Source organism: Pongo abelii, chromosome 19 (assembly GCF_028885655.2).
Source record: "Pongo abelii isolate AG06213 chromosome 19, NHGRI_mPonAbe1-v2.0_pri, whole genome shotgun sequence".
In the NCBI taxonomy this organism is placed as follows: domain Eukaryota; kingdom Metazoa; phylum Chordata; class Mammalia; order Primates; family Hominidae; genus Pongo; species Pongo abelii.
This window is the reverse complement of record NC_072004.2, coordinates 168,315-194,674: the sequence shown is the minus strand read 5'-3', so window position 1 is coordinate 194,674 and position 26,360 is coordinate 168,315. Positions and strand designations below refer to the sequence as shown.

General features: G+C 54.6%; 1 protein-coding gene across 10 annotated transcripts in view; it reads left to right on the top strand.

The window, feature by feature from the left end:
- RPH3AL (rabphilin 3A like (without C2 domains)) overlaps positions 1-26,360 on the top strand; it is a 189,111-nt gene that overhangs the window by 75,598 nt on the left and 87,153 nt on the right. For all 10 annotated transcript variants that reach the window (XM_054535327.2, XM_063717950.1, XM_063717953.1 and 7 more), the window contains 2 exons: positions 16,815-16,927; positions 22,698-22,841. In XM_054535327.2, coding sequence (XP_054391302.2) covers positions 16,851-16,927; positions 22,698-22,841 — 221 coding nt within the window. In that variant the 5' untranslated portion in view covers positions 16,815-16,850. The remainder of the gene's footprint in view (positions 1-16,814; positions 16,928-22,697; positions 22,842-26,360) is intronic.

Sequence of the window (26,360 nt, the reverse complement as noted above, 5' to 3'; positions counted from 1 at the left end):
ATGGACAAAGTTGTAAATTATGACAAATTTACAAATTATGATAAAGTCAGCCAGGCACAGTGGTGTATGCCTGTCATCTCAGCTACCTGGGGGGCCGAGGTGGGAGGACCACTTGAGCCCAGGAGTTTGAGATGAACCTAAACAACACGGCAAGACCCCTGTCTCAAAAAAATTATGATAAAAAGTCCAATTTGTCTCTTTTTTCTCTTGTTGTGTATGTCATCTAAGAAATCTTGTTGTGTTGTGTCATCTAAGAAATCACTGCCAAATCTGAAATCATGAAAATTTACCCTGACATTCCTTGTAAGAATTTCATAGTTTTAGCTCTTGCATTAGGTTTTGATCTGTTTGAGTTAAATTTTGCAATGATGTGATGTCAGGGTCCACGTCGTCCTTCTGCACGTGGCCCTCCACTTGTCCCAGCAGATGTTGTTGAAAAGACTGTTCTTTCCCCATTGTATGGTCTCGGCAGCCTTGTTGAAAGTCAGTTGACCACTGATGTATGGGTTTATTTCTGGGGTCTCAGTTCTATTCTAGTGCCACATGTTTTCACTACCATCTGGGCAGGAGGCACCCTGCTCTGAGGGAGTGTTTGGTCCAGTAGGAGAGGTCAGACACGTTCACCAGAAACTGGGAAGTTCTGGGAAGAGGTAAAAACAGTGTGCTTATGAGGATGAGGCAGCGATTGCTTCAGCCCCGGGCAGTAAGTGTGGATGTGGGGAGGCCTGGGCGGGGGGCAGTGAGTGTGGATGTGGGGAGGCCTGGGCCTGGGCCTGAGGGATGATGCCAGGTGTGAGACAAACTTGGCAAGGCAGGGTGGAGTCTATGGATGGCCATGAACTCCCGGGTGAGGACCCTGGGCTTGATTTTGAGGTGTCTGGATGGAGTGGGGCCTTTGGAGAGCCTGTCTGATGGCAGGATTGGTCGGGTCTGAGCTTGGGAGTCTGGAGCCAGGGGGACCCCTTAGGACTATGGGGTGACTGAGGAGGTCTGGGTGACACCTGGTTCAGGCAGTGGGTCTGGTGGGGAGCAGGGGCTGTCTTTGAAAATGCCCCAGGGCTCAGACATCAGCTCCTTTGTGCCTCTGCTCTGAGGGCCTAGGGTGGGACAATAGTGGCACTGGGGGCTGGTGACTGAGGTCCCACAGGCCTTGCATCTCTCATCCCAGCCCCTGCCTGCTCCGGGAAACAGCCAACCTGTCTCCTCTGCAATCCCCTTCAGGCTGTCCTGGCCCAGTTCTTCTCAGAACTCCTGTTTGGCCAAAATTACTGCGTGACTCACAGTTTCCAGGAACTCCGTGCTCCGCACTGCTGGGTGCATGGCAGGTGCTCGGAGAATACCCGGCTTATTGCTTTCATTAGGCATCACACCTGTAGGCACCGCACCTGTAGGCCTCACACCTGTAGGCACCGAGCCTGTAGGCACCACACCTGTAGGCACCACGCCTGTAGGCACCGCACCTGTAGGCCTCACACCTGTAGGCACCACGCCTGTAGGCACTGCACCTGTAGGCCTCACACCTGTAGGCACTGCGCCTGTAGGCACCACACCTGTAGGCATCGCACCTGTAGGCACATCTGTAGGCACACCTGTAGGCACCACACCTGTAGGCACCACGCCTGTAGGCACCACACCTGTAGGCACCACACCTGTAGGCACGGCACCTGTAGGCACCATGCCTGTAGGCACCACGCCTGTAGGCACCGCACCTGTAGGCACCATGCCTGTAGGCACCACGCCTGTCAGCACTGCACCTGTAGGCCTCACACCTGTAGGCACACCTGTAGGCACCACACCTGTAGGCACACCTGTAGGCACCACACCTGTAGGCACCGCACCTGTAGGCACCACACCTGTAGGCACCGCACCTGTAGGCACCACACCTGTAGGCACCGCACCTGTAGGCCTCACGCCTGTAGGCACCGCACCTGTAGGCACGCCTGTAGGCACCGCGCCTGTAGGCACTGCACCTGTAGGCCTCACACCTGTAGGCACCGCACCTGTAGGCCTCACACCTGTAGGCACACCTGTAGGCACCACACCTGTCGGCACTGCACCTGTCGGCCTCACACCTGTAGGCACACCTGTAGGCACCGTGCCTGTAGGCACCACGCCTGTAGGCACCGCGCCTGTAGGCCTCACACCTGTAGGCACCACACCTGTAGGCACACCTGTAGGCACCGCACCTGTAGGCACGCCTGTAGGCACCGCGCCTGTAGGCACTGCACCTGTAGGCACCACACCTGTAGGCCTCACACCTGTAGGCACCATGCCTGTAGGCATCGCACCTGTAGGCCTCACACCTGTAGGCACACCTGTAGGCACCACACCTGTAGGCACCGCACCTATAGGCCTCACACCTGTAGGCACCACACCTGTAGGCACTGCGCCTATAGGCCTCACACCTGTAGGCACCACGCCTGTAGGCACCACACCTGTAGGCACACCTGTAGGCACCACACCTGTAGGCACCGCACCTATAGGCCTCACACCTGTAGGCACTGCACCTGTAGGCACCACACCTGTAGGCACCACACCTGTAGGCCTCACACCTGTAGGCACCGCACCTGCAACCCGACGCCTTGGGAGGAGGAGGGGGATAGAAAGCACCTGGGCTCAGCCCAGCTCCATTGGGCCAAACTGGGCACCTGGTGCCGGCTTACGGGGCCTTGGGCAAGTGGCTGCCCCTCTTGAGCTGGTTTCTTCTTTTCTGGAAGGAGTGATGATCGCATCGTCCTCTGGGGCTTGTGATGATTCCAGTTGGTCAGCCAGTGGCAGGCACCTGGCAGGTGGGCAGCACCCATGGAGGCGTCTTCTTCCTCTCCCAGTTTGGTAGTGCAGGGTCAGGCTGAGCACGTGTAGGGATGTTTGTTAACTTGGGGGCCCCTCCTAGAGGCCCTGAAAACTCCTAGCTAAGTGCCAGTGGTTCTGTCTGACCCTTCCCCCTGTCTGTCTTCTCTGTAGCAAGCCATGTTCTGGGGTGGCCCCCACTGTCGCCTGAGCCCTCCGCTGGCCCCCACTGTTGCCTGAGCCCTCCGCTGGCCCCCACTGTCGCCTGAGCCCTCCGCTGGCCCCCACTGTCGCCTGAGCCCTCCGCTGGCCCCTTACGGGCACTGTCACTTATTTGGGGTCTTAGCCTCTGGCAGGAGAATGGGGAGTGTGCAGAGAACCAGACAGCTTGTTCCCAGGCAGGGCAGTGCCTAACCCTGGAGTTGCAACAGAGAAACGTCTGTTTGTGTTTCCGTGAGCAAGAGGAGACAGCTGGGCCCACAGATAGCAGGCGAGGTCAGCCGGGGATGGCCTTGGCTGCTGGCTGTAAGCAAACCCTGGCTCTGGTGAGGTGGGGGAGGAAGGTTGGAGAAGTACCTGGCAGGACCCATGGAGAGCCACCTGGGAGCTGGAGTCTGGGCTGGGCTGTGCAGAGGCTGCTGGCGGAGGCGGGTGTGGGACGCTGCCCCCCGGGGCCTGGAGCATCGCCCTCAGCACACCTGAGGACTGGGACTTTTCCAAGCGGGTGAGGAGGGGTGAGCCTTCTTTTTCCCCAGAAGCTTCTCTGCTTCATGGAGAGGTTTCTCGGGCTCCTTCAACAAGCAGCTCCCAGGTGGAAGCCGAAATCAGGTTTCCTATGCAAAGATTCTGCCTCCCTGGGACTTTCCAGACCCACATAAATCACATAAATGGAAGCAGGCCTGTATTTCTGCATTAAAGGACAAATAGCATGAATGCTTGACACTGCCCATCCCAAGCCAGGTGCTCAGCAGCCCGGGAGGATTTGGGCATTTTCTGGGCAGGGAGCGCTCAGGGGCCACAGGTACCTACGTATTATTCTGGTCACGTTTGCACTAAGTTTGAATTTCATTTTCTCTTCTCTCTCTCTCTCTCTCTCTCTGTGGTTACCCTGTAAATTTTTTTTTTTTTTTTTTTTTGAGGCAGGGTCTTGCTCTGTTACCCAGGCTGGAGTGCAGTGGTACGATCATGGCTCACTGCAGCCTCCGTCTCCTGGGCTCAAGTGATCCTTCTGCTCAGCCTCCTGAGTATCTGAGACTACAGGTGCGTGCCACCACGCCCAGCTAATTTTTAAATTTTTTGTAGAGATGTGGTCTTGCTCTGTTGCCCAGGTTGGTCTCGAACTCCTGAGCTCAAACGATCCTTCTGCCTTGGCTTCCCAAAGTACTAGGGTTACAGGTGTGAGCCACCACGCCCAGCCTGATTTCCCTGCTGTCACCACCTTCAGCTCTTTGACTGCCTTGATAGAGCAGTTCTACCTACACTGTTTCATGCCTTTCAGAAAAGATAAAAGCAAGCTATGCCTCTGGGGACATGTAGGCAGAGCTGTGGCTGTTAAAATCTGAGGGCTGGCACTTGAGATGGGGGAGAAGTAGGTTATTTCACATCTCATTTGCATTGGAGGCTTTGCAGAGCATTTCTGCCTGGGAATGAGAACAGCGTCAGATGAAGAGACGAGCAGGGATTTGGGGTCCACTGGAGCGGGAGTTGCCGGTCATTAAAGATGCCCAAGGATTTACTTTCCTAGGTTAAAAAAGACCCACAGGATTAAGTGAAACCTCCTACGTGTGCCCCATGCGGGGCCTTGCGGGGGTACAGAGAAAACCCTTGCCCGGCCCTCGAGCAGCGGGACTGAGCGGCTGGGCACGGGCCTGGTGCCTCGTCAGCACCCAGCGTGTGTGTGTTGAATGAGGACTGAGCGGCTGGGTATGGGCCTGGTGCCTCGTCAGCACCCAGCGCATGTTCGTTAAATGAGGACTGAGCGGCTGGGCACGGGCCTGGTGCCTCGTCAGCACCCAGCGTGTGTGTGTTGAATGAGGACTGAGCGGCTGGGTATGGGCCTGGTGCCTCGTCAGCACCCAGCATGTGTTTGTTAAATGAGGACTGAGCGGCTGGGCACGGGCCTGGTGCCTCGTCAGCACCCAGCATGTGTTTGTTAAATGAGGACTGAGCGGCTGGGCACGGGCCTGGTGCCTCGTCAGCACCCAGCATGTGTTTGTTAAATGAGGACTGAGCGGCTGGGCACGGGCCTGGTGCCTCGTCAGCATCCAGCGTGTGTTTGTTGAATGAACGAGGCCAAGGAAAGTGAAAGGTGCTGCTGTTGGTCCTGCCGAGGACAGGAGCAGACACTTAGCTCTGTGACCAAGTTGGGGTGCCTCCTGGTCGGGGTCCTGGGTGGCATGTCTAGGATTGCTGCTCCTCAAAGCACACAGGCAAGAAAAGCTGCAGGAGTCTTAGCAGGGGCTGGAGGGTCCGTAGAGAGCCCGTGTGTGGCAGAGGGAAAGCGGCAGGTTAAGGAGGCGAGGGGTTCACACTGTTGGGCTTTAAATTCCAGGCCAGCGAGGCTGGGCCTTATGCCGTGAGGTGGTTTTTAAGATAAAATGTTATTGGCAGGCTGGGTGTCGTGGTGTACTCCCATAGTCTCAGCTACTTGGGAGGCTGAGGCAGGAGGATCATTTGAGCCCAGAAGTTTGAGACCAGCCTGGGCAATGGAGCAAGACGCTGTCTATACCAAAAAATTAAATACTTAGCCAGGCATGTAGTTCTAGCGACTTGGGAGGCTGATGCAAGGATCACTGGAGCCCAGCAGTTGGAGGCTGCACTCCAGCCTGGGCAACGGAGCAAGACGCTGTCTCAAAAAAAAAAAATTATTGGTGCATAACCAATGTACATAGTTCCAGTGAGTGGCAAACTCTTGATGGTTAAATTAGTCCCCTGAAGGAGTACTGGACCCACCATGTCTGGGATCGGGGTAACAGTTAAAGGCCCCCGAGGATGCAGGCAGAATGAAATGCTGATGGGAGGGCGGTGGAGATGGGAGGAGCTGGAGAATTCCCAGGGGAGGTGGTGCTGGGCCACCCCCAGGTGGAGGAGGTAGACAGCGTGAACCAAAGATGTTCCAGGTGAGAGGGTGCAGCTGGGCGGCTGCGATGCCTCAAGGTCCTGGCGGCTGGAGCACCAGTTTTGCAGAGGGGTGGCTGGCAGAATGCAAGGGTGGTTTGTGCCAGATCATGGACGACCTTGAGGGCAGCTTGGGCTTTTTTCCTTAGTAGTGGGGAGCCACTGAAGGTTTGTGAGCAGGGGAATCACACGGCCTGACCTAGGCTGTAAGGATGACCTCTCTGGCTGCACATGAACCTGCAACGGGGAGCCCCAGCAGGTTCCAAGGCAGATGAGGAAGATTTGCCACTGTCCGGGCAACAGAGGAGGAGCATCGGAGCTGGGAGGAGGGGGAGCCGCCCCAGCAGGCAGACCTGGCAGGGTGCCCGGGGACGGTGGAGTCTGAGGGAGGTTTGTCAGGCACTGGTTTCCCCGGGGCTCCTGCTTCAACTCCGGAATCCACTCGAGCCTGCAATGCTTCCGAGTGAGTGGTTCCTTTGGCGTTTAGACAGGCCTTTGAGGCTCCCTCTCTGAGTCTTTAATCCTCCCAGCGCGGCCTGACAGGTGGAGGAAATGTTGACGTCTGGGCTCACCTTATCTTGCTGCTCTCCTCGTGTTTCCCGTATCATAGTAACAGAGCAGATGTCAGGGCTGTTGCTAAGGGTTCCCTTGGATATTAATACCTTGTGTTGAACGAAGGGCTCCCACACGGTGTCTTCGAGGCCTCAGGAAGCACCGGCTTGGTGGCAAGTATTCTTTTATATTTGTCCCAGCTTCTTTTCCCTCCTTTAAACCCCCTCTCTCCCTGTCGCCCTCCACGCTGGGGGCAGACGTGACTAACAGATCACAGCACCCTTTCCTACGGAGGCTGGAGGCAGCCTCCAACCCCTTTTCAACCCAGCCCTCTGGGCGCCAGCTCAGATTTAGCACTGGGGATGAAGCCTCTCTTCCAGCCCTGCAGCGGCCACCTGCGAACCCTCCAGGCCCTCTCCATGGGGTACCGGGGTACTTCCTCTGGCACCCGGGAGGGGAGGGGAGTGGGTTTTGCTTGCCTGTTGTGTCTCCTGTTTGCCTCCCTCGTCTGGTCTTTTGGCCTTTCCACCACAAGTGGAAAATCAAACTCTGAATAGTTCTGGACATTGAGGTCAGGGTTGGGGTTTTATCTGCCAGATGCCATTTTTATCTGTTATGTATTGCTGCGGTAACACCGCATGACAAGCACACCTGTCCAAACTTGGGGGTTTACGACCACCATTTATTACCCCTCCTCAGTCTACAGGCCGGCCGGGCAGTTCTGACACTCTTGCCCGCACCGTGCATTTCATTCTAAGCATCGTGATGCAGCGGCTCAGAGGGCACCAGCCACCCCCGGTGTGGAAAATGCACTGGAGCCCTCTCTCTGTGGCCGACACGAACTGGCGTCCTGCAGCTGCTGGTGGCCCGTGTTGGCCTTTGCACGTGGGTGTCCCTCCTAGGCACAGTGACTTCCCCCAGCCCCTCCATCCGCCGCCTCCTTCCCACCATCCGCCACCTCCTTCGCACCGTTCGCCCTGCATCATTTCCTTTATTCTCACCGTAGAGATGGTCTGACCTGGACACCCGCACCCTCATACCCGGGGCCTCCTTTGTCACAGTCGCTCGGGGGTCACGGTGTGGCCGCGCTCTTGGGAATGCGTTTCTCTGGGGGTGTCTCATGCTCACGACTTCAAGGCAGACCCCAGCCAAGCAAATCCGCTGGTCTCAGGAGCTCGGATCTGCTGCCCATGCTCACTGTGGGTCGGACTTTGTGGCTGGATGAAAGCGCTCTTTCGTGCCACACCCTCGGGGGTCTGAAGGCTCCGTTATATCAGTGAACGTGTCCCTGAAACAAGATCGAAGAGGTGAAAATGCCAGGGTGTAAGGTGGGGAGCGATCACGGCCCTGGAAGAAGGTGGAGCCACACTTGGTGGGGTGGTTGCCTTGTCCCTGTCCCTGTCCCTCCACAGTGGACGGGCTGGCCCTGGAGGCAGGCATGGGGAGAAGGAGCCACACTTGCTGGGGTGGTTGCCTTGTCCCTGTCCCTGTCCCCCCGCAGTGGACGGGCTGGAGACTCCGTGGGTGTTTGCCAGGCTTCTCTGAGGCAGGTTGTTTTGCCTCCGGGTATGTTTTTCAAAGTCTGATACACGTTAGAGACAGACAGCTGCAGGCGGCTGGTGTTTTTTTTTTCACTGTGCTGTGGCTGTTGTGAGTTTTGGAAGGTCAGAGTCGAGCCGCAGTTTTCCTGGAGTGATGATTATGCGCGCTGCTTCCTAGCAGGTACGGGGATGAGCTCCCAGGGCCCGTTTACGGGACCCGGCAGTCAGTCGGGGTGGAGAACAGTCGGCTGGAGGGATGTCATGTGACCGGTCCCAGCCACCGGGTCGCTCAGGGCTCTCAAGCCAGTGCTGGCTTTACCAGCTTCTGAGCCCACAAATGCTGTTAAGGAGATAGAAGCCTTCTTTTAAGTAGATGCATCTGTTTGCAAAGAAGAGGCCCTTTATTTTATTTATTTATTTATTTTTTTTTGCGAATAGAGGATCGTCTACCTTATTGAAACCATCTAATTGGAGATCTACAGATTAGGCTACCAAGACACAGCTGCGTCCAGCAGAATTTATGTAGTGGACAATTTTAGGTGCACTTTGGGGAGAGCAAGCATGAGGCCTGCAGCTGACGGCTTTGAGTGGCTGAGAACATGACTATGGAAAAGGTATCTCAAAAAATACACTTAAAAAATGTACTTCATTTCCCTTTTGGGAACTTATCCTAAAGCAGTCATCAGAGATTTATCTCCCAGGATGTCCATTTTAGTGCTGCGTATAATACAGCAAAATTGGAGACAATCCATGTGCTCCCAAACAGGAAGATGGTAAAACGTATTGTATTCAGAATACTAAGTTATAGTTTGAAATCATATTTTTAAAGAACTTTAATAATGTGGGAAAGCACAATGTGGTTTAAAAAACCAGCAAGCAGTGTATGCAGTAAGAACCCAATTTTATTTAAAAACCAGCAAGCAGTGTATGCAGTAAGAACCCAATTTTATTTAAAAACCAGCAAGCAGTGTATGCAGTAAGAACCTAATTTTATTTAAAATGTGTACATAAATGCCCAGGAAAAGTTGGAAGGTGCTACATTAAAGTGTTAAGAGTCGCCATGGGGGTGGATGACACGTGAATTTAAGGTGTTTTCTCTTTAGGATCAAATATCCCACAGCCCCCAGGAGCGACCACGTGAGGCTGCATAATGGCCATCTCTGTGTCTGTAGTGATGTCTGCAGTGATGTCTGCAGTGACTGATGCCCAGGGTGGTGAGCTCTAATGGGTGTCTCTGTGTCTGCAGTGATGTCTGTAGTGATGTCTGCAGTGATGTCTGCAGTGACTGATGCCCAGGGTGGTGAGCTCTAATGGGTGTCTCTGTGTCCGCAGTGATGTCTGTAGTGATGTCTGCAGTTATGTCTGCAGTGACTGATGCCCAGGGTGGTGAGCTCTAATGGGTGTCTCTGTGTCTGTAGTGATGTCTGTAGTGATGTCTGCAGTGATGTCTGCAGTGACTGATGCCCAGGGTGGTGAGCTCTAATGGGTGTCTCTGTGTCCGCAGTGATGTCTGTAGTGATGTCTGCAGTGATGTCTGCAGTGACTAACGCCCGGGGTGGTGAGCTCTAATGGGTGTCTCTGTGTCCGCAGTGATGTCTGTAGTGATGTCTGCAGTGATGTCTGCAGTGACTGATGCCCAGGGTGGTGAGCTCTAATGGGTGTCTCTGTGTCTGCAGTGATGTCTGTAGTGATGTCTGCAGTGATGTCTGCAGTGACTAATGCCCGGGGTGGTGAGCTCTAATGGGTGTCTCTGTGTCCGCAGTGATGTCTGTAGTGATGTCTGCAGTTATGTCTGCAGTGACTGATGCCCAGGGTGGTGAGCTCTAATGGGTGTCTCTGTGTCCGCAGTGATGTCTGTAGTGATGTCTGCAGTTATGTCTGCAGTGACTGATGCCCAGGGTGGTGAGCTCTAATGGGTGTCTCTGTGTCCGCAGTGATGTCTGTAGTGATGTCTGCAGTGATGTCTGCAGTGACTAACGCCCGGGGTGGTGAGCTCTCGACTTTAGAGAGAGAATTGCATCCTCCTGGAAGAAGGGGTTGTTTTTACAGATCTGTCTCAGGAAGTTGCCTGGGGCTGATGAGCCTCTGTCCCCTAGGAATTTTTCAGGAAATTATCACCAGGCAACTCCTGTTCCCTTCCCTGTTCCCCTCGGGGTCCTCCTAGTCCCTGCACTGCGGGGTTTTACAAGGGCTTGGGAACATCTGCCTGCTGGGCCGGCCAGCCCGAGTGCAGCCTCTGCTCAGTGTGTGTCGCCTGGCGGGGTCGAGGTGGCACCAGGAGGTCTCAGCTTCCCAGAGGAGGCTCCTGGGGGCACCAGCCCCTCAGCGAGGAGCGAGCTCAGCTGTCAGGTGGAGCTGCCTTGAGGCTGACTACCCCGTGGGGAATCTTGAGGAACAAACAGCCTGTGAGTCAGCAAGTCACAGAGCCTGGTTAGAGCCCAGCTGTCTGCTCTGAGCATGTCTGGGTTGTTTTCTGAATTCTTCCTTGTCTGGGAAACCACATCTCTCTGATGAAATACAGTTGAATTAAATGGATATTCCCTGAGCACCTACTTTGCAGTAGGCCCTGTGCTGGGCATCAGGGAGGGAGGGAAGGAGGAGGATGTAGGGACCCCTCTAGGGCGCCCACAGTCCAGCAGGGAAGGAGAGATGGAAATTTCATGTCGATAGAACTGAAGACTTCTGGGCGGGCTCCTGGGTGGAATGCCCACCCTCCCCACGATGGGCCTGCCTTCCCCATCAGCAGCCTTGACCTGTGTGCTCATTGAATATGCTCCTGTATACACACACACACACACACACACACACATGCACACATGCACACACGTCTCTCCTCCTCCAGCCTCTTACCTGTCCCAGCTGGTAGGACCTCAGAGGCAGACCTGGCCCTGGGGATCACGTCTCTAGTTTACTGAGGAAGTGGCCAGAGCTTCACCAGCCCTGTCCACAAAACCTCCTGTGTCTGATCCCCACAGAGCTCCACCAGCCCTGTCCACAAAACCTCCTGCCTCTTCTCACCCCAGAGATCCACCAACCCTCTCCACAAAACCTCCTGCCTGTGCTCCCCCCGGAGCTCCACCAGCCCTGTCCACAAAACCTCCTGCCTCTGCTCCCCCCAGAGCTCCACCAGCCCTGTCCACAAAACCTCCTGCCTCTGCTCCCCCCAGAGCTCCACCAGCCCTGTCCACAAAACCTCCTGCCTCTTCTTCCCCCAGAGATCCACCAGCCCTGTCCACAAAACCTCCTGCCTCTTCTTCCCCCAGAGCTCCACCAGCCCTGTCCACAAAACCTCCTGCCTCTTCTTCCCCCAGAGATCCACCAGCCCTCTCCACAAAGCCTCCTGCCTGTGCTCCCCCCAGAGCTCCACCAGCCCTGTCCACAAAACCTCCTGCCTCTGCTCCCCAGGCCACTTCCATCCTCTCTCCTAAATCTGGGGGTTTGCCTTCCCTGCTTTTCCACTCACCTTCTATAAGGCCCTATTTTGTTCCCTCATCAGTTTAATTTTTGTCCAGGACAAATGGTCGTACCTGAGTACAAGGGCGCAGTCTGTGTTTAATGCACAGGGCACTGCTCTTTGGAGTTTTCAGGACCCTGCTCTTAAGAGAGAAGGGTCAGACTCCCTGCCCTCTGAGCCCAAGAGGTGAGTGCTGAGTGGTGGTGAGCATAGTTTACCCACTGGTGAAGGGGGTGCCGGGCATGGGGGTCGGCTGCTGAGGCCCTCCTTGCTGCCGAGTCAGGGAGCTGGCAGCTAGCGCAGGCTGACGAGGTTTGGAGAATCGAAGCTGGCAGCCAGTGCAGGCTGATGAGGTTTGGAGAATCGAAGCTGGCTCCATGGGCAGTTTCCTAAAATGTGCCTCCTCGAGTTGCCCTTCCTCTGTGAGTGAAGGACAGCTGTGCCTTCTGAGGTGCCAGCCATAGCCAGGGTGGGGGTGCACAGCCGTCCCAGAGCCAGGGCCTGAATTCTCCTGGGTTCTCATGTCCGACCTTTGCTCGGGGCCACCCCTGTGAACGTGGTCAGTCACAGACTTGCCATCAGTGATGAACCTGCCCTGACGCTGCCCGTGGCCCCAGCTCTGGAGGCGACATCCTTTCATCTCCCTTGGTCTGTGCAGCATTTGGCTCTGTGGCTCCTCTACCCTGAAGCTACAGCAGTGAGAAGGGTGGGGACATGGAGGATGCAGTTCTTGTGGCCTCCTCCTCTCTGCCCTGTCGACTGGGCTGGGGAGGGGCTCAGTTCCCACCTCCCAGGTGGGAGCAGCCAGCAGCCTCCCTGCCCGCTGCCTGCTGCCTGGCTCCCTCGCCTCCCTCGTGTAACTCAGCAGGGTCCAAATCAGGCATTGACATTGCACGAGGCGGTTGCTCCGGCCTGTCTCACAGCTCTGTTGGGTACCAGTGGGGAAACTGAGGCTCAGGAAGACAGTTGACTTGTTCCTGGACTTCTAGTAAGTTTACATAAAAGCCAAAATTTCACAGATTTTTTTTTCTTTCTTTTTTTTTGAGATAGAGTCTTGCTCTGTCACCCAGGCTGGAGTGCAGTGGCGCGATCTCGGCTCACTGCAACCTCCACCTCCCAGGTTCAAGCGATTCTCCTGCCTCAGCTTCCCGAATAGCTGGGATTACAGGTGCGCGCCATCACGCCTGGCTAATTTTTGTATTTTTAGTGGAGATGGGGTTTCTCCATGTTGCCCAGGCTGGTCTGAAACTCCTGAGCTCAAGTGATCCACCCACCTGAGTCTCCCAAAGTGCTGAGATTACAGGCGTGAGCCACCACGCGTGGCCTGTAGTGTATTTTAATGTTTACATTGAACAGAATAATGCTTTGCACACACCCATGTGGAGCAGTGTGACTGCATAAGATAACTGAAGTTTTTAAAAAGCAAAGCGAACCATAGTGCTCTAAAGGCTGGGATGGGGCACGGATTTAAAGTTGTTTGAGGATGATGTCATTTTTGACCTGTCTTTCCTTGCTTGTCCATCAGCCTCATCTGGGAGAAGATTGAGCCTACATCTGAGGAGGTCCCAGGTGATCTGGGCCTGGCCATGGGGTTTCCACACTTGGCTATTTGGGGTCTGGGGCTGCCCGGGTCTCTTTGCTGAGGCAGCCCGCTGGGGAGGGTCAGGTCTGATCTGGAAGAGCAGGTGCCTGGACGTGTCCATGGGGTAGAGGGACCAGTGTGGTTAAGGTCGTGGCCTGGACCCTGTGTGGTCAGGTGGTGGCGGTCTGCACGTTACCTCTGCTGGTCGTCATGGAAATGGGTGGCACTGGCCGAGAAAAGCAGTTCTCCAAGCTGGGCCCAGGCCTCTCTGGGGGTCCCCCAACACCCTTCCGGAGATCCACAGGGTCAAAAATGTTTTCATAAGAATAGTAATGGGACTCTGGGTTTTATCCTCTCACAAATGTACAGAAAAGGAGAAGTTCATTGATGTGGTTTCAGATGCCACATTGGAACTAATCTTTAAGAAATTACCATCTGTTGAGTTTGGGTGCAATATCAAAGAAAAATATTTACAATTTCTGGAAAGTAAAAAAAGTCCTCCTCTTTTCAGCCATCATACATATTTGTGAGGGTCTGGATGTCCTTCAAGGACTTCAGCGAAACAACCTGTCACAAATGCGTGAATGAAAAATCAGATATGAAGGTCCAGCTGTTTTTTGTGAAGCCAAACATTAAAAAGAGTTCTAAAAATGTAAAACAGTGTCATTTGTCTAATTGCTTTTTAAGTGTAGTTTTTCATAAAATATGTAAATTATGTGAATGTCTAATGGGTTTATTTTTTTAATGAATTAACAACATTTTAAAGATTTTCTCAGTTTTAATTTCTAGTATGGTAACTATTAATGGTCATAGCCCATGTATTTTGGAGTTCTCAAGAATATATATATATATTTTATATATATATATTATATATATAATATATATTATATATAATATATATATAATATATATATTTTATATATAATATATATTATATATAATATATATATAATATATATATTATATATATATTTTATATATAATATATATATTTTATATATATAATATATATATTTTATATATTATATATATATTTTATGTATATATATATTTTATGTATATATATATATTTTATGTGTGTATATATATATATATATATATATATTTTTTTTTTTTTTTTGAGACGGAGTTTTGCTGTTGTTGCCCAGGCTGGAGTGCAATGGTGTGATCTCGGTTCACTGCAGCCTCCACCTCCAGGGTTCAAGCAATTCTCCTGCCTCAGCCTCCTGAGTAGCTGGGATTACAGGAATGCGCCATCATGCTCAGCCAATTTTTTTGTATTTTTAATAGAGGCAGGGTTTCACCACATTGGCCAGGCTGGTCTTGAACTCCTGACCTCAAGCAATCCTCCCGCCTTGGCCTCCCAAAGTGCTGGGATTACAGGCCTGAGCCACTACATCCGGCCTCAAGAATTTTTTATGGCATTTTGTTGTTGTTTTTTGAGATAGTCTCGCTCTGTCACCCAGGCTGGAGTGCAGTCGTGCAATCATGGCTCACTGCAGCCTCGACCTCCTGGGCTCAGACAATCTCCTGCTCAGCTTCTGGAGTAGCTGGGACCACAGGCATGGACCACACCCAGCTAATTTTTGTTCTTTTTGTTGAGACAGGGTTTCACCACGTTGCCCAGGCTGATCTCGAACTCCTGGGCGCAAGCGACCTGCCTACTCCAGCCTCCCAAAGTGCTGGGATTACAGGCCTGAGCCACCATGTCTGGCCTGTGAATGAGTTATAATTCATTTTTTTTTCATGGTCTGTATTTGTGCTGAAGTTGTAATTCACATACCATAAAATTTACGCTTTTAAAGGGTGCCATTCAGTGGTTTTAGTGTATTCACAAAATGTGTAACCATCACCACTGTCCAATTCCAGAACATTTTTATCACCCCAAAAAGAAGTCCTGAACCCACTGGGAGTCTGTTCCCCTCTTCCTGCAACCGCTGACAACCACTCGTCACCTTCCGTCTCTCTAGATTTGCTTATTCTGGACACACAATATAAACGGAATCATACAATACGTGGTCTTTTATGATTGGCTTTTCTTACTTAGGATGTTTTAAAGATTCATCCATGTTTTAGCTGGTATTAGCACTTCATTCCTTTTTATGGCCAAATAATAATCCATTGTAAATAATAATAATCCATTGTAAATAATAATAATCCATTGTAAATAATAATCCATTGTAAATAATAATCATTGTAAATAATAATAATCCATTGTAAATAATAATAATCATTGTAAATAATAATCCATTGTAAATAATAATCCATTGTAAATAATAATCATTGTAAATAATAATCCATTGTAAATAATAATCATTGTAAATAATAATAATCCATTGTAAATAATAATAATCCATTGTAAATAATAATACATTGTAAATAATAATCATTGTAAATAATAATAATCCATTGTAAATAATAATCCATTGTAAATAATAATCATTGTAAATAATACTAATCCATTGTAAATAATAATAATCCATTGTAAATAATCATTGTAAATAATAATCCATTGTAAATAATAATAATCCATTGTAAATAATCCATTGTAAATAATAATCATTGTAAATAATAATCCATTGTAAACAATAATCCATTGTAAATAATAATTAATCGTCATAAATAATAATAATCCATTGTAAATAATAATCATTGTATGGATATAGTACATTTTTCTCATTCGTCAGTTGATGGGTATTTTGGTTGTTTCTACTTTTTGGCGGTTATGAATAATGCTGCTAAGAACGTTTGTGTACAGTTTTTGGTGAGGACGTATGTTTTTGGTACTCTTGGGTGTGTAACTAGGAGTAGAGTTTCTGGGTCGTATGGTAAGTCCGTGTTCAACATTTTGAGGAAGTGTCAAACGGATTTCGAACCTGGATCTTTTTTAAGAGTGTAAAGGGGCCCTGGGTTTGAGAACCACTGGCCTAGCTGGGATTAGACCAGGAGAGTGTGGATGGCTCCGGAGAGCCCCTCCTCCTTGCTCTGGGATTGAGATACCCTCGGCCTCATCCCACACTCCCTTCAGAATGCACACGTGGCATCCTCATAATAGACCACCAAAGACAATCCCGTCCTTGGAGGCAAGGAGAAAGCCGGCACACTAGACAGTGCACAGGTGAAGCCATCAGGGGGTCCTGGAGCAGGGTCACCTCCCTGCGGGATCCCCAGGTGCCATGCTCATGGCGGTGTCTATGGACGGCACCCCTTGGTATGGTGCTGGGTGGCAATCCTGGCTGTAGCTGCCACCCCCTGCCCTCTTGCCTGCCCTCGAGGGCATTGTGATCATGGGTGTGAATCTGTTGGGAAGGAGAGCCAGGTCCCCAGGTTTGGGAGAGGAGTAGGGTTTCCCAGGCTGTCTGGCCGTCGCCCCCCGGCCCAGCCCCTCCTGCTGGGTGACGTGCTCACTTCGGCCCCTGCTGTACGGGGAGCGGGCAGGGGGCAGATGGCCTCCAGAGCTGAGTTGAAAACTGCTAAGGGTGTGCCTGCTCTCTCCCTTCTGACTCTAACCCTTTGATGCCCTGCCAGTCATGTTCACTCTTGTCACTCGGCCACACAAGCCACCTGGTCACCCTCCTAGAATCATGAGCCTTCTGAAGAGGAGACTTGAGGGAAGAGTGTTTTGCTGGAGAAGATGGTTCCCACAGTGAGATTCCAGGCATCAGTGGGGACCGTGCCTGGAGATGGGGTGGAGGGGCCCGAGGGCATAGAGACCCTGTCTGCCATCTGTACCCCAGCCAGTGATGCACACTCTTTTGTCTTCCCTCCTTCATCTCAGATGTGACTCCCCACCCCCAGCCGGGTGCTCCGAGCCATGGCCGACACCATCTTCGGCAGTGGGAATGATCAGTGGGTTTGCCCCAATGACCGGCACCTTGCCCTTCGAGCCAAGTGAGTACCTCTGGGGCCCCCCAGGCCTTCCCTTCCTTCTGCCTCCCTGCTCCTCTCCTGTCTTTAGCAAGATTCATTCCCAGGGGCCCAGAAGGAGAGATGTTTGGAGAGAGGTGCCTGTCGGATGCACACCACACTCCAGGCCCTGGACACAGCCATTCACTCATTTAACTGCCATGCAGAATTTATCCCCATTTTCCAGATGAGAAAAGTGAGGCTGAGCTCCTTGCCCACGTCACTTAACTTGTGGGTGGCAGGGCTTCGACCCACACCTGGATCCAGCTGACTCCTAAGCCTGTGTCCTTTCTATCAACAGGCTGCAGGGACCCACACCCCCTCATGTGCCTTCTCTCTTGTCACTGAGCCGTAGGACTGCGAGTCCCTTAATACAGGGAGCCTTTGATCTCTGGATGTCCAGTCATAGCCCAGTGCTTGGCACTGTCAGACAGGAGAACGAAGGTCTGTTGCAATGGACGAGGAGCTGCCCCTCAGGCGGAAGCACAACCAGCCCCAAGCTGCCCCAGGGCCTTCTCCGTGCTCTCCTGAGAATCTCACTAGTTCTTTGCCTCCAGTTTCTTCCCTTGGGGGTCCTGCTTTCTTTTTTCTTGTCGCCCAGGCTGGAGTGCAATGGCACGATTTTAGCTCACGGCAGCCTCTGCTTCCCTGGTTTAAGCAATTCTGCCTCCTGAGTAGCTGGGATTACAGGTGCCCCCTACCACAATGGGCTAATTTTTGTATTTTTAGTAGATACGGGGGTTTTACCATGTTGGCCAGGCTGGTCTCGAACTCCTGACCTCAAGTGAGCCACCCGCCTTGGTCTCCCAAAGTGCTGGGATTACAGGCATGAGCCACTGCGCCTGGCCCTGGTTTCCCTGCTATCCCTCGTCCTAGTGACCTCTCAGCTCTGGGTAGGTCAGGCCAGCTCCACTGACTGTGCACTGTGGCTGGAGATGGGGGTTCTCAGATGCCTTGCCTGCCTTCCAGTCCCTCCCTGTCCCTCAGAGGGGCTGGGTGTCTCTGGCGTCTGATAAGTCCAAAAGGGCCCCTTCATCCTTCAACCCATGCCAATTACGGGAGCCAGCATTTCCCAAGTGGGACCAAATTAAAAAAATCTGCAATTAGATGTTATGAGCCTGCAGGGGACAGAGCTGAAACATCAAAGGGGGATGGAAAGATTAATTCGAAACACCCCAGAAGAGTGGAGTCACGCGTGATTTGCAGGAATCTGCACCACAGTTAAGTTGTCCCCTTCGCCAGGAGGGCTCGGCTCCTTCACGCGGCCCCTGCAGTGGGTGAGGTCGGTCCCTCTCCCTCTCTATCCTCTGATGCCAGGCAGATGAAGTGTCCTCCCCGGCAGGGTAGGAGTTTCCAAGAAGAGCTCCGCCACCGTGCTCTCTACAGGGCCCAGCAAGACTCCTGACCCTCCAGGGTTCCCTTCAGCTCTGCCTGAACTTGTCTCTCGCTCAGCAGCAGCCAAATGCTGTTGTAGCCCCTTTAGAAGAGAGAATGCTTTTATCCCCTCCCCTGGGGTGCACTGCCTTGTAGTACCTGGCACAGTCTCTGGAAAGGAGAGGCGTACTAATCTCCAGCCGCGGAGCTGGGAGCTGTGTCCCGTGGGACCCTCAGGGACATCTGGGCTGCAGCTCGGGGCTCCCCTCAGTCCTCCAGCTGCCACCAGATGTTTTCTAACCCCCTACTATGTGCCAGGCACTGACTGCACCGCAGTGAACAGGACCAACACGGTCCTTGGTCTTAAAGCACAGGTGGGCAGAGGTGAGCATTATTTGAATAGTTACCCAGGTAAGTTGCTTTGACGGTGATAATAGGCAGTGGGGACGTGGGTGAAGGTGTAACTTACTCTGGGGATCAGGAGGGGCTTCCCTGAGAGTGTGCTGCCTGCACTGAGACCCAGAAGATGGATCAATGTTAGATGGGAGTAGGCGGGAAGCACTTCCAGGCAGAAGGAACAGCACGTGCAAAGGCCCCGAGGTAGAAGGAACAGGGCATGTGGAGGCCCTGGCCGGAGGTCAGTGTGTTGTGAGTGCAAAGTGTGAAGGGTGGACAGTGTGGAAGGAAGATGGAGAGGTAGGCAGGGGCCAGGGGCAGGGCCTGGTCCTCCAGAGACTCACGTTCCGGAGGGGAGATGGACGGTTTCACGTTGTCTCGTAATAACGTATCAGCCCAATGAAGGACATATACCCAGGCCTTCCAGGAACTCTGAGAGTAGATTCTTTACCTGATTTGGAGGGGATCAAGGAAAAGCCTCCAGGTGAAGGTCATGTTTAAAGAAGTCTTTAAAAAGAATAGGCTGGTCGCGGTGGCTCACGCCTGTAATCCCAGCACTTTGGGAGGCTGAGGTGGGTGGATCATGAGGTCAGGCATTTGAGACCAGCCTGGCCAACATAGTGAAACCCTGTCTCTACTAAAAATACAAAAAATTAGCTGGGTGTGGTGGCGGGCACCTGTAATCCCAGCTGCTCGGGAGGCCGAGGCAGGAGAATCGCTTGTACCTGGGAGGCGGATGTTGCATTGAGCTGAGATCGTGCCACTGCATTCCAGTCTGGGCGACAGACTGAGATTCTGTCTCAAAATAGACATAGATAGATAGATAGAAAGAATAGGAGTGAGAGGTGGACAGAGGGTTTAGGGAGAGAGACAGGGGCCCCAGGTGAAGGGTGCAGCATGAGCAAAGGTCTGGGGACTGCACGAAGCCTAGAACACAAGGGAGTCACTGGTGAGCTGAGAGACGAGGGCGCCGTGCGGGGAACGTGCGGGGGAAGGACAGGGGGCTTCCAGACCGGGGTGCAAAGTGTGAAGGGTGGACAGTGTGGAAGGAAGATGGAGAGGTAGGCAGGGGCCAGGGAAGAACCAGACGTGCAGGTTCTTCCTGGAGGTTGCAGCCCATCGATGTCATGTGCCCTCAAGTCGGCCTCCATCGGCTGTGTGGAGGGGACATTGCGAGGGGGTGGGCAGCATGCTCAGTGGAGCTATGGCCGTAGGCGGGCGTCAGGACCTGGCCCGGAGCAGCAGGTCAGATGAGAGGACGTGGATGGCTGGGGCCTGGAGGCAGAGGAGATGGAGGCAGGAACGTGGGTGCGGAGGCAGCCCTGGGGGAGACTGAAATGCTCCCAAGCAGGGCTGTCAGCAGCTGCTGGACACGAACTCGGCAGGTCAGGGCTCAGGCCTTGAGTCGGTGGTGGAGGCCAACCCCAGATTCCTGCTAGTTAGCTGCATTCCACAGCTCATTTCCCCTGAGAAATGGGGAGGCCTGCCTCGCGGGGTGCCTCAGGGTCCAGGCCTGCCTCGCCAGGTGGCTGAGGGTCTGGGCCTTACAGGGCGACTCTGAGGGTCTAGGCCTGCCTTATGGGATGACTGTGAGGGTCCAGGCCTGCCTCTCGGGGTGACTAAGGGTCTGGGCCCACCTCGCCGGGTGACTGTGAGGGTCTGAGCCTGCCTTGGGGGGTGACTGAGGGTCCAGGCCTGCCTTGCAAGGTGACTGAGGGTCTGGACTGTCTCACGGGGTGATGGAGGGTCCAGGCCTGCCTCGGGGTGACTGTGAGAGTCCGATGGAAGACATCTGTAGTGTCCTGTGCCATTACCGGCCCCAGAACAAGCTCGTGGGACCCGTGTCCATCAGGACAGGCAGTGGTGGCGGTGCTGATGCTTCTGTCCCTCCTTCTGTGTGTTCCTGGGACCCTTCCTTTCTCTCCATTAGCTGGAGGGCGGAGGGGGTGGTGATTCCCTGAACCTGGGGGCCCTGACTTCCAACTCCCTTCCCCTGGCCCGGGAACCACACGAAGTGTGTCCTGGCCCATCACTGACCCCTGGAGCCTCTGAAATGCTCAGATGGAACAACCCAGTAGGTAGGGGTTGGGGAGGGGATATCGCTTTTTGGGGCCTGAACCCCTGAATGTGTCCAGTTCATAGGAGCAAGGCAGGTGGTCCAGGCAGAGGCTGCCCACTCCAGAGACTGGCTTTGCCCCACTTCCAGCCCTGCCCTGCTGCCCCGGTATTTTCCTTCCCCAGCGCCGTGAACACTGCTTGAAAAGTGTTGGTCTAGGGCATTGCAGTTTTTTTTTTTTTTTTTAAATTGGAAAAACAGGCAGTGTAGAAGTATGGATCCCTGAAATACCACACACCACCCACGCCCCCTGCCTTTCCTGTGCGATCTCCTCCACCTGAATCCGCCTCCCTACTTCCACGGGGAAGCACCTGTTCATCCTGTAAAAGCTCACACATGGTTAAACCATGCCTGACAGCCCTCCCCATGATAATTACAGTTATCACCATTAACGACCATTTGTAGGCAATTGGGAATTTGCTATGTAAAAGCACCTTATCTACCCTGCCTCATTAATCCTCACAGCACCCCTTAAAGAGACAGATCAGAAAACCAAGGGTGAGACCCTCATCCGAGGTCTCGCATCTGGGAAGGGATGGGACCAGAAGATAAGACCGTCCAGTGGACTCCAAACCCTACATCTTCACATTCATCAGCCCCCAGCTCCCCCTGACAGAGAAAGGATATGCTTATTAGCTTTCCAAACTCCTCTTGTGTTGGCCACAGAGAACCATTAGCTGCAACAGCCGGGACCAGGCAGGACATGAGACCACCAGGGCCCATCCTGTGTCAGGGAGCCCCCAGGAAAGGGTCTGCCTCCCTCAGCCTGCTGCCCTGGGTCCTGCCTCCAGGACTCTTGCCTTCTGACACTTCCCTAAAGAAAGCGAGCCTTTCCAGAGCCTCATGCCCTCCCTGCTGGGTAATTCTCTTATTTATCCACTTCCTGATGCCACCTGCACGTCCCACCAAGCAGCCTGTCCCTGGCACCTAAGAGGCCAGGCGTCCCAGCGGGTACTTGATAATGCGTAGAATGAAAACGCCTTAGACCCGTTAGTTAAATAGGTATCTGTGTCATTGATTTGGCATCTGCCTCCCCCACCATATTGTAGTTCTTCAGGGTGCAGTGGCTTTTCCCGTCTCGTTCATCTCTGCACACAGTAATGTCACAGGCACGGAATGTCTCGGGGAAGCTGGCACCCACCCAGGGCAGGGGCTCTGGGGTTTGATCTGCTGCCGCCACTCTCTCCCTGTCCAGAAAAATAGAAGGAGTTTGAGTCCTTCCCCCGCCCCAGGTGCAGCCTCAGGAGGCATCAGTCCTGCAGCCCAGTGGAGCAGAGACAGCTCAACCTCCGGACCCACTCCCAGCCCTGCCTCGCCGTTGCCTTTCCTCACCAGGGCTCCTCTTATGAAACACGCTTTCCCCCCCGCCTCGAACCTGCTTGTTTTCAAAGTGTTCATATCAACAGCTGTGTCTTTACCCTAATTACATTGCTTTCCTGTCCCCTGGTGAACTCCGTCTCACTACCTTACGGAGCACGGAGCTCCCTTTTTCTCCTCTTGATAATCTCTCCTGCTGCTCCCTGGACACCTCATGTGCTGTGACCTTGGCCTTCTCTGTGTGCTTGAGGGTCGTATTCCGTGTTTCTGCCTCCCGGGCTAAGGTGGTGCCGCCCTCTTTGCCAAGGCCCAGGAGCTGGCAGATGGCAGGGCTGGCGCTTGGAGCCTGTGTCTGCCCCGTCTCTGTTGCCCGCGTGCCTTGCCCCCGGCACACGGCACCTGCCCCTTCTCTGTTGTCCGTGCTCCTCGCCTCCGTCACAGCACCTGGGCTGTCCACTGACTCTTCTCGGGGGGGGCTTGGTGGATGTGGTAGGGGCTGCCGGAGTTTGCACCCGGGAGACCTCAACGCCGTCTGTGTTATTCTCTCTCGAGGCTGCAGACGGGCTGGTCTGTGCACACCTACCAGACGGAGAAGCAGAGGAGGAGCCAGCACCTCAGCCCCGCGGAGGTGGAGATCATCCTGCAGGTCATCCAGAGGGCCGAGCGGCTCGACATCCTGGAGCAGCAGAGAATCGGGTGAGGCGGGGCTGGGCCCAGCTCAGTGGGAGGACAGCAAGGGCTTTGGCGCAAGCGCAGGGGACTGGGAGGCCGGCACTCCGGGTCCTGGTTTTGCTATTCACCTCCGGGAGTGGGTCAGGAGGTCACTGACTCCAGCCCTTGCCGAAGGGTGTTCTGCCTGAACACTGGGAGTGTAACCCAGCCCGCTGAGGCCTCAGCATACCCCTCTGTCAGACGGGGCTACTAGCTGCTAGCTGAGGTGTGCACCCCATGCTGAGGGCGTGAATGAGCCTGGTGAAGCGTCCCAGGGGCTGTTCGGCTGTGCACACCTGCAGGTCAGCTGTGGTTCAGCCAAGGGAGGGGTTCAGGTGGAGGCTGAGCCACAGGTCACCCCTCAAAGGCTCCAGCAGGAGCCGCTCCCCGGCTGGCTCTATGTGCCTCTCCTGGCCCCCGCCTCCAGTGTCGACCACAGCTCAGTCTTCCAGCACTCCCATCGTGTCCTGTGTTTAATTACAAAAGCAATTCATACTTCCTAGAAAATCTGAAAAACACAGAAAAGCACAAGTAGGAAGACACAAATGCACTGGGCAGGAATTGATTTCATTCTGGCCTCCTACATATCTTTTGTCTTTCTTTTCTTTTCTTTTTTTCTTTTTTGAGATGGTCTCACTCTGCAATGTAGATTAGAGTGCAGTGGTGCGATCACAGATCACTGCAGCCTCAACTTCCTGGGCTCAAGCGATCTCCCCACCTCAGCCTTAAGTAGCTAGGACCGTGCGTGGGCACCACCACACCCAGCTGTTTTTTATTTTTTTTTTTGTACAGGCAGGGTCTCACTATGTTACCTAGGCTGGTCTCGAACTCCTGAGCTCAAACGATCCGCCTGCCTCAGCCTCACAAAGGGCTGGGATTTCAGGCATGAGCCACCCTGCCCGGCCTTCTTATCTTTACAGTGGGAAAGACAGGCCAGATGGCATGGCTCATTCTTCAGCTGTGAGTCCACGTGTTCTCCCAGAGCCTTCGCTGGTCCCGTGGAACATGCCCCTCTCCTCAATGTCCCTCCCCCTCCTTCCCCTCAAACTCCCTCCCCCTCCCTCCCCTCAATCTCCCTCCCCCTCCCTCCCCTCAGTCTTCCTCCCCCTCCCTCTCCTCAATCTCCCTCCCCTCAATCTCCCTCCCCTCAATCTCCCTCCCCCTCCCTCCCCTCAATCTCCCTCCTCCTCCCTCCCCTCAATCTCCCTCCCCCTCCCTCCCCTCAGTCTTCCTCCCCCTCCCTCCCCTCAATCTCCCTCCCCTCAATCTCCCTCCCCTCAATCTCCCTCCCCCTCCCTCCCCTCAATCTCCCTCCTCCTCCCTCCCCTCAATCTCCCTCCTCCTCCCTCCCCCTCCCTCCCCTCAATCTCCCTCCTCCTCCCTCCCCTCAATCTCCCTCCCCCTCCCTCCCCTCAATCTCCCTCCCCCTCCCTCCCCTCAATCTCCCTCCCCCTCCCTCCCCTCAATCTCCCTCCCCCTCCCCCCTCAGTCTCCCTCCCCCTCCCTCCCCTCAATCTCCCTCCTCCTCCCTCCCCTCAATCTCCCTCCCCCTCCCTCCCCTCAATCTCCCTCCCCTCAATCTCCCTCCCCTCAATCTCCCTCCCCCTCCCTCCCCTCAATCTCCCTCCCCCTCCTTCCCCTCAATCTCCCTCCCCCTCCCTCCCCTCAATCTCCCTCCCCCTCCCCCCTCAGTCTCCCTCCCCCTCCCTCCCCTCAATCTCCCTCCCCCTCCCTCCCCTCAGTCTCCCTCCCCCTCCCTCCCCTCAGTCTCCCTCCCCCTCCCCCCTCAGTCTCCCTCCCCCTCCCTCCCCTCAATCTCCCTCCCCCTCCCCCCTCAATCTCCCTCCCCCTCCCTCCCCTCAGTCTCCCTCCCCCTCCCTCCCCTCAGTCTCCCTCCCCCTCCCTCCCCTCAATCTCCCTCCCCCTCCCTCCCCTCAGTGTCCCTCCCCCTCCCTCCCCTCAATCTCCCTCCCCCTCCCTCCCCTCAATCTCCCTCCCCCTCCCTCCCCTCAATCTCCCTCCCCCTCCCTCCCCTCAGTCTCCCTCCTCCTCCCTCCCCTCAGTCTCCCTCCCCCTCCCTCCCCTCAATCTCCCTCCCCCTCCCCCCTCAGTCTCCCTCCCCCTCCCTCCCCTCAGTCTCCCTCCCCCTCCCTCCCCTCAATCTCCCTCCTCCTCCCCCCTCAATCTCCCTCCCCCTCCCTCCCCTCAATCTCCCTCCCCCTCCCTCCCCTCAGTGTCCCTCCCCCTCCCTCCCCTCAATCTCCCTCCCCCTCCCTCCCCTCAATCTCCCTCCCCCTCCCTCCCCTCAGTCTCCCTCCTCCTCCCTCCCCTCAGTCTCCCTCCCCCTCCCTCCCCTCAATCTCCCTCCCCCTCCCTCCCCTCAATCTCCCTCCCCCTCCCTCCCCTCAATCTCCCTCCCCCTCCCCCCTCAGTCTCCCTCCCCCTCCCTCCCCTCAATCTCCCTCCCCCTCCCTCCCCTCAATCTCCCTCCCCCTCCCCCCTCAATCTCCCTCCCCCTCCCTCCCCTCAGTCTCCCTCCCCCTCCCTCCCCTCAATCTCCCTCCCCCTCCCTCCCCTCAATCTCCCTCCCCCTCCCTCCCCTCAGTGTCCGTCCCCCTCCCTCCCCTCAATCTCCCTCCCCCTCCCTCCCCTCAATCTCCCTCCCCCTCCCTCCCCTCAATCTCCCTCCCCCTCCCTCCCCTCAGTCTCCCTCCTCCTCCCTCCCCTCAGTCTCCCTCCCCCTCCCTCCCCTCAGTCTCCCTCCCCCTCCCCCCTCAGTCTCCCTCCCCCTCACTCCCCTCAGTCTCCCTCCCCCTCCCTCCCCTCAGTCTCCCTCCCCCTCCCTCCCCTCAATCTCCCTCCTCCTCCCCCCTCAATCTCCCTCCCCCTCCCTCCCCTCAATCTCCCTCCCCCTCCCTCCCCCCTCAATCTCCCTCCCCCTCCCTCCCCCCTCAATCTCCCTCCTCCTCCCTCCCCTCAGTCTCCCTCCCCCTCCCTCCCCTCAATCTCCCTCCCCCTCCCTCCCCTCAATCTCCCTCCTCCTCCCTCCCCTCAGTCTCCCTCCCCCTCCCTCCCCCTCCCTCCCCTCAATCTCCCTCCTCCTCCCTCCCCTCAGTCTCCCTCCCCCTCCCTCCCCTCAGTGTCCCTCCCCCTCCCTCCCCTCAGTCTCCCTCCCCCTCCCTCCCCTCAATCTCCCTCCTCCTCCCTCCCCTCAGTCTCCCTCCCCCTCCCTCCCCTCAATCTCCCTCCTCCTCCCTCCCCTCAGTCTCCCTCCCCCTCCCTCCCTCCCCTCAGTCTCCCTCCTCCTCCCTCCCCCCACTATTTCCATTTCATAGCACTGCTCTCTATCTGAAACCAGTTTGCTTGTTTTCTTGCTTATGAATTTTCTTCCTTATTGAAGGTAAGTTCCATGAGAACAGGGAACTTGTCTGTCTCTGGCTTGTTTACTATAGTGTTCTCCGTGTCTGATGAATCACAGGTGCTCAATGAATAGATGGTGAGTGA